General features: G+C 42.8%; 1 protein-coding gene across 1 annotated transcript; it reads right to left on the bottom strand.

Moving 5' to 3' along the window:
- Nucleotides 1–797: 797 nt before the first annotated feature.
- On the bottom strand, nucleotides 798–8084 carry LOC139466441 (uncharacterized). The gene is made up of 5 exons (XM_071248172.1): nucleotides 8017–8084; nucleotides 3651–4048; nucleotides 3404–3491; nucleotides 2304–3087; nucleotides 798–1186 (listed from the first exon to the last, which is right to left on the bottom strand). The coding sequence occupies exons 2-5, from the start codon at nucleotides 4046–4048 to the stop codon at nucleotides 828–830; spliced, it is 1629 nt and encodes a 542-aa protein (XP_071104273.1). The 5' UTR covers nucleotides 8017–8084; the 3' UTR covers nucleotides 798–827.
- Nucleotides 8085–8299: the final 215 nt, after the last annotated feature.

The following is an 8299-nucleotide window of genomic DNA, read 5'->3' as shown; positions in this document are numbered from 1 at the left end:
GAGATTCCCACATTGTACCCATGTCGGGTATCGAACCCGGGTCTTCGGCGTGACGAGCGAACGCTTTAACCACTAGGCTACCCGACCGCCTTTTGGAAAGCTAAATAATTCCTCCTGACTTATAAAAACATTTGCTATTTACTTATACGATTTTGACATATTCTGACATTAATAGTGACTACGTATAGTGTATAAACACAGTGGCTGATATTATAAGGAATAAGGATTACTATCAACGCTGTTGGGGGTATGACACATTACGAACCAAATAACTGATTCTGACCGCCTGATCCCTAAGGTCGCCTCTTATGAACAGAAAAGATTGCTGGGGACCTATTCTTACCTGGATTTTTATCGAAGGTGCCACGGTAGGTAGGAACTAATGTTCTTGGAATTAAGTTACTCCAAGCAATGGTTCCTGCCAAAATGTGGGTATGTTATAACAGAAATAAACAATTCTGTAGTCTGGTAAATGATATGTTTGACCCGTAGTTATATTACATGATAATCAGATCTGGGTGTTGGCGACATCTCCCGGTTACCCATTCTAGTACTAGTCCCACTCAGGAGCCACCATAGTTATCTGATATCAGTTTCAGTCAACTCTTACAACAGCCATTGGTGCCTTGAGCCAGCTTTTCCCTGAATCCCCACGTGGTCTAATCTCTCGAGAACTTTGTCTTTGACTTTTAGCGGATGTTGAATTGTTAATAATATCCTCTTTACCCAAGTGACGAAATTTTCATTTTTTCTGACGATAAACTATATTCAAAAAACATATTTTATTAAATGCTTGTTACAAGTAATTATATTCCTCAACACGAATGTCAGCCAATGATAGGTGTCCCTCTATGGTTGCCGTAGTTTCGGCCGAGGTCGGAGCCTACACAGTACAGACATGTGAGGAAGTTGCTGGCATCCCATGTTTTCTTTGTTGCAAGGAGCCTGGGGTAATGGTGCCCCCAGAAGTCTTTTTTCCAGTTGTCAATCTGCGCGGGGGGCTCGTTCAGGTAGATGCCATGGCCCAAACCATGTAGTTGCTTCTCAAGCTTGTTCGCTGCAACACGGTTTTCAGCATCGATACTTGGGTCGTTCGCCCAACTTACAGCACAGGACATGGAGCCCAGGGCTGTCCTAAAGCTGGGGCTCACAGAGGTGTCATCATCGCCCACGGTGCCCACCTGACCTACAGTAAGAGAGACAAACATAGACCTAATTGACTTAAAATCTGGGGTTAACCAAAAGGTTTTTCGTGGACGACTCCTTCCCTTTTTACTGTTATACTTACTTGTATTCGACACTCATTTACACTGAGCAGGCTTTTCATATCCGATTAACTGAAATTCGAAGTGTGAAAGTGAGTTGGGATAAACCCACTATCATATCAATCAGATCTCTTATCGCTTCAGATACCCTTCCCAGTCGAGATATGGCAACCACCACCCCTCCCGAAAGGACGTCACACCAGGGGAACATTCTATTCATTCTCCAGCAAGAAATTAGTTCGGAGCAACGTATCTCGCTTCTGTCAGTAATGGCCGCTCTATGTTTCAAACTCTATTTCAGTCTTTCAATCAAGGACCACGGCCGCCAGTTTGTGGGGACGGTTTCCAAAGCTCATATTGGTCAGTGTCAATTCGATCAATGATCACCCGATGTGGGTGGAATCTTGAGGGAGTAAAAGATCTGAGTTTAATTTATTCAGATATTTTACTCTGTCAAGATTTGACATTTTATCCACATGGCCACTGCTCCAACTGACTGGCCAATATCAGTTCTAAAAACCATGTATACCTCTTTGAGGGCCAGTGGGGTCGCGCCGAAGACCCGGGTTCGAGTCCCCACATGAGTACAATGTGTGAAGCCCAGTTCTGGTCTCTCCCGCCGTGATGTTGCTGAAATACTGCTAAAAGCGGCGTAAAACCATACTCACTCACTCACACCTCTTTGAACAACATTCAATAATATTATGGCATGTCCACAAATATGGGAGAGATACAAGTTATTCGATCTAACAGTGTAGTGAAACCAATCAGTATGGTGCTGGGCATGACCAAAACCGAGGATCATAATGGCGGTGGGGTTAATCTAACCCTAATCAAATAGCTGTATCCGCGCTGTTAGAGTGCCTCAAGCCTTTGGTGTGGGCAATAAGTGAGCTTTCATTGTTTTCCTGGAAACAACACAGTTAAGACACCTTTGCCTTCAAAACTGTCAATAGAGGACACCCAATAAAGAGACAGTTGTACGGCGAACGCATCATAATCATAATGCAAACATATCATATTGAAGACAGTTCTTACCTCCGATGAGTGTGTTTGTGCAAGCACCGATGGACGTGTTGCTAGGCATTACCATGACAATATCGCGTATCACGGCAGCCATGTTGTCATCAAAGTCGGCAGATCTGACCAGGGATGTAACCAGGGCGGAACGTACATAGATGGCATCATTTATGCCCTTCTCATAGTCCCAGAATGAAGCAAAGTCCTGTTTAGCACACTTCATAATCTGCCACTCTGGGTGATAATCTACCAACGGCAGGATCTTGGCAAATGACGGAAGAGAGGATGGGCCGTAGTGAAGCATTGATACAATGTATACCACATGCTGGTATGTATAATCACTAAAGTCATTGTACCCAAGAAAGTAACCTCCCCATTCATTAGGCAGTGTCTTGGCAAGGTCGAAGTAGAATTTTATTAAATCTTTAGCTTTTTCTTGGTCATTCTGCCTGTGGAATCGAAATACACATGTCAAATGTCCAAATGCTGATGGTGGTTTATGGAGTTTGAAGACAAAGCTGGTCACGACGCCGAACGTTCCTCCTCCCCCTCCCCTTAGAGACCAGAATAAGTCAGGGTCGGAAGAGTGTGTAACATATCCATCGTGAGTCACTTTTACTGTCCCAGATGCGGACGCATTGACGATAGAACCATCTGCTGTTACCATAGTAACCTCCAAAAGGTTGTCCACAGCAAGACCAAGTGTCCTTGACATAGGACTATGACCTCCACCCAAAGTGTATCCGCCCATGGCTACTGTATGGGCACTCCCACCAACAACAACACGACCCTGTTTATTCACCTGTAAGACAGCATTGAAAGGAGTTTGGGCATGTGCCAATATATCAGCTAATGAATGAAAGTTAATGAGTAGGTGATTTTAAAGTCTCTTTTCTCAGAGTAATTTTGTCTTTGCTAACCGTTTTAGAAAACAACTGGTATGATCAGTAAGTTATAGTAATTAATAAACCTATGCTGATGACATAGTCGGAATCGAGCATCGGAGATTTCTTATGATTGTGTAAACAGTTTTGCTGCTTTTTAATTTTTTTTAAGATACATTGATATCATGGTGCCCTGAATGATGTATCACTTGAAAGATAGTGTTGTTTACTAACTTCTTCATAGACCCTTGCCCAGTTGTTTCCACTCTCTGATCTGATGACACCGTCGGCGTTCAATGGAGTATTTAGGTTTATGTCGATCCTGAAAATCACATGGAAACCGAAAAAGGTTTTGCAAAAGTCCGGTTGGGGTGTATTTAAGAAAGGGCTATATTTGCTAATAATCAACTTTTTGTAAAAGCAACTCAGTTAGTGCCTCGAAGGAAACAATATAAAATGTAAGAGATTGGTTCTTTCTTACCCTTGCATCCTGCTGAGGTTGATCATGATGCTACCGTCCCCTGTTGACCGTCCGATGTAGTCGTGACCGGACGACTGAATGGTTACTCTCAGGTCGTACTTCCGGGCAAAGAGCATCACCTTCTGGACATCCTGGACTGACCTCACCAGAATTATATAGGCAGGGAACCTTGTGTAGAGCGTATCTTTCATGATGGTGAGGTTGCCATAAAGTGGGGAACCTGGCCAAAGAAGGGCACCAAAACCATCGTCTAAAGAAGCTGCCATTTTAGCCACTGCTTCCTGAGAAGGGAAGCAACTCATGCCGGGATAGCAGAATTCAGAGCACTGGTCACTGGCAGCTTTTAGGGATCCTGCCAGAAGGCACACCAAGACCAATGGAGCAACAAGAGTCGCCATCTGCATTTAAAACATACATATGTTTTCATCTCTAGAATTAATATCGGATCTCATATAATTGAATGAGTGAGTGAGTGAGTTGGGTTTAACGCCGCTTTTAACATTATTCCAGTTATATCGCGGCGTGTCAGCTTAATGTGGGAGAAAAGCCCGAAGTGATGCAGGTCTCAGACGTTTACCACTTCGGGGAAACCCACGAGAACGGGTATGGTGCTGACAAACCTAGAAACATAATCGGGGCGAACCGGGATTCGAACCCACAATCATAGGTTTCTGGCGTACCCAAGGGACGCAACTCTGCACAGCGAATCGCGGCGCCTTAGACGACTGGGCCACCAGTGCCCCCTATAATTGAATGATTATGTGTCTTAAATATATAGGACACATAAACAACTTATGAAACTACCCGCGTTTCTACTAACAAACAGATACTTTGTTATGCAAATTATATCTGGCGGACGCTACAGGACATGCTGGAATGGTTGACTTCCTCATTGATAACACCTATGTAAAATGTGGGGGTAAGACATTTAGGCAAGAAGTACGAGTTTTAGGCAGCCAGACAGGTTTGCGTCTAATGTGCATGCTCTGTTTGTGTTTTTTGCACTTGCAGTTTATCAAATTAGTACTGTTTTATACACACGGTTGTTATTAACAGATACAGATTTCCTGCGACTTAGCGGGATAGCCTAATGGTTAACGCGTTCGCTCGCCTCGACGGGCGCCTGGTGTTGGCGGCTCATCTCACTTGGGTCTTGCCTCAGACCGCTCCCCTTGGTTCAGAGCAGTAGGCCCCAAATCACTACCGGGGCCAAAATCACTCCTCCTACACTATTTCAAATAAAAAATATTAATATTAGCTATTGCTCTTTCATTGAAATATTATGAATTTCTTTTGAATTAACACGTGACATCTATCACTCGTTACAAAACTGAAAAGATGTTTCATTTTACCCTAAAATAGTTAAATCTATCAATTTTGTACTTTAAAAGTCACTTTAACTGGTCACGTGGCCATAATACCGCACGTGTTTTCAGCCATACTTGTAAGCAGTCATTTACAAAAAAAAGAAAAACACAAGAAAACAAAAGCTTTTACTGCCATTTGTCATGCCACACCTCTCAAATGTGCAACGTGAACGTGCCATCGGCATGTTGCAGACGGGAACGTCCGTAGGTGAAGTCGCAAGGACGATGGGTTGTAGTCGACGGACTGTTTATGATTTACAGACGCGTCTACAGCAAAAGGGTACCACCGCTGATCGACCTCGGCCAGGCCGACCACGTGTGACGTCACATGCAGAGGATCGTCAGATTGTCTTACGTCACCTCCGTAACCGATTTTTGAAGGCTACATCAACCAGAAATGAACTGTTTAGGGTTAGACTGAGTGCACAAACTGTTCGAAACCGTCTCAGAACTGCCCACCTTCAAGCACGACGGCCATACTGCGGGCCGATTCTGACTCAATTTCACAGACGTCAACGTCAATTGTGGGCACAGCGACACTTACGATGGACTTGGAATTAGAATCAAGTCGTCTTCAGTGATGAATCCCGATTGAATCTTCGATTTGCTGATGGTAGGGCGAGAGTGTGGAGGCGCCGTCATGAACGTTACGTCCAGTGTTGTGTACAGGAAGTTGACAGATTTCGAGGCGGAAGTGTCATGGTGTGGGTTGCTTTCTGTGACAATGCACGTTCCAGGCTTCTTGTCATCCGTGGTAACCTCAACGCTGCTGCTTACCGCGACCAGGTACTGGCACCAGAACTTCTGCCTTTTATGGCATCACATGGACCCGGTTTGATCTTCCAACACGACAATTCCAGACCCCACACAGCAATTTTGACAAGGAATTTCCTTCAGTCAACGTCATGGACTGGCCGTCAAGGTCTCCCGACCTCAATCCCATCGAACACGTCTGGGATGTTCTTGGCAGAAGTCTGCGCACTCTCCAGAACCAACCACAGAATTTGCAAGATCTTGGCACCATTTTGAAGCAACAATGACGTCGTCTTGCGTAGGCGGTGTGTGGCAGTTGTCAACGCACATGGTGGCCATACACGCTACTGAACTTGTGTGCCATCAGATGCTCGTGCTTGGGACTTATGATTTAAACTGTTGATGTTATTACCGAATACCGTAGGTGCTTGGAACAAATTATGGTTACCACCGTTAATTAAAATCCTTCTTTGGACATTAATGATTAACAATTACCTTCTCTGATACATTTGTCCGTTGTATATCATGTATGGGATTACTTTAAAAAATGTGAAGTTTTTAATTTGACTCAGTAGGCTGTTTTTTTCTTGGGGGTTGCTGGTATGGAATACTGATTCGTACCGAACATGTGCTGCAGTAAACTTATCATTACTCGCAAATGAAACCTTGATTGTTTTATTGTCACATTGTCATTCTGGTCAAACCGAAACTTAAAGCCATCATAGTACAAATGTACGCCTCCTCTGACACTTTCAATGAACTTTGTTTGAACTTGTGGGACTCTCATTTAAAGGTATCTCTAAAGAACACCACGCTTAGTAATTTAAATGTGGGACTCTCATATAAAGGTATCGGTAATCGGATTAATTAATTACCCGCTAGAATAGGTGAAATGCACTCAGCTGAAAATGTGGCTCTACCGGCAATAGCCATTTCTGAAATGCGGCTCTCCCGGCTAGACACCATCTTAGGAGGTATAGATATTGATAGTTTATTGAACAATGATAGAGAACAATGCCAATTTTGAATGTACATATCGTTTAACGTCTGAGTAAAATCACCTACGATCTGGTATACCCGAGTTCTGTCGATATATTACCATGAAAACATAAACAGAGTTCATAATTAACAGATGTTGCCCAGTAAGTCTGTCCCTGTTGATCATTCAGTAATAGCATGTTATAACATTCCTTTTCCATATAAGGTGTTCAAGACTTTATTTAGTTACAAAACATAGGTTTTACATGTGCGCATGCCTTTAGTGAAACGGGGAAGATCGAAACTACAGACAGTACCAGGTAATGGGAAAACACCACAAGATTGTATTGATTTTACATGTAAAGAACATACAGTGTTCAGTAACAATATCCTCTGATTACTAGTATTATGAAATAATAAACAAGAAATATGTTCTCGAAAAGAAGTTCCAGAAGAAATATAATTTATTTGTATTTGATGAAGATGTAAAAAAAATGTACAGATTTATCATATTCCTTTGACATAAACCTGATATGATTATTATGATTAGAAAAAAACAAAGTGAGCTTTTAAGTACAAAAATGATAGATTTAACTATTTTAGGGTAAAATGAAACATCTTTTCAGATTTGTAACGAGTGATAGACGTCACGTGTTAATTCAAAAGTAATTCATAATATTTCAATGAAAGAGCAATAGCCAATATTAATATTTTTTATTTGAAATAGTGTAGGAGGAGTGATTTTGGCCTCGGTAGTGATTTTGGGCCTACGAGGAAGGACTGCTCTGAGCCAAGAGGCAAGACCCAAGTGAGATGAGCCGCCAACACCAGGCGCCCGTCGAGGCGAGCGAACGCGTTAACCATTAGGCTATCCCGCTAAGTCGCAGGAAATCTGTATCTGTTAATAACAACCGTGTGTATAAAACAGTACTAATTTGATAAATTGCAAGTGCAATAAACACAAACAGAGCATGCACATTAGACGCACACCTGTCTGGCTGACGGCCAAGCCGCTCTCACTTGAGCAGTTACGAACATAAGGAGTTGCGTCCCTTGTGACCGACATGCCACTTCACCCGGAACTCGCAGTGAGATTCTGACTCCCTTTACAGACGAACAATGTCTTACCGCCATTATCCGTACGTCGTTTCTAAATAAACATGCAACTGATATGTTAAACATAGATAGGCGAGCAGCAAATGTTTGAAATGTGGTCCCGAAATAGCTAATCCACAACGTAGAACTCCCCCCAAGAAAATATGTCTTACCTTCCTGGTGGCTTTCCAACCAACAACAGGTTGAACTTTATAATATGAATGTTGTCGAGGTCATATAGCTACAGCGTTGTCTACAGGACGCGACATGGCGAGTCCCTTCATTAGAGCCAGGCAGGATTATCTGACCTTACAAAATAAACTAGCTTCTGATTGGTGCGGACAATTATTCTGTTTCCGAGGCAAGGGAGTTAACTGATTATAGCTTCAAGGAAAGATTTTAAACATCTGCCCTTATAAAGGAAGTGGTCACTATCCTGACCGTGACGAGTCGTCG

Source organism: Haliotis cracherodii, unplaced genomic scaffold (genome assembly GCF_022045235.1).
Source record: "Haliotis cracherodii isolate W230 unplaced genomic scaffold, xgHalCrac1.p SCAF_1, whole genome shotgun sequence".
Classification (NCBI taxonomy): domain Eukaryota; kingdom Metazoa; phylum Mollusca; class Gastropoda; order Lepetellida; family Haliotidae; genus Haliotis; species Haliotis cracherodii.
The sequence above is the reverse complement of the archived record's forward strand: the minus strand, read 5'-3'. Positions and strand labels throughout refer to the sequence as shown.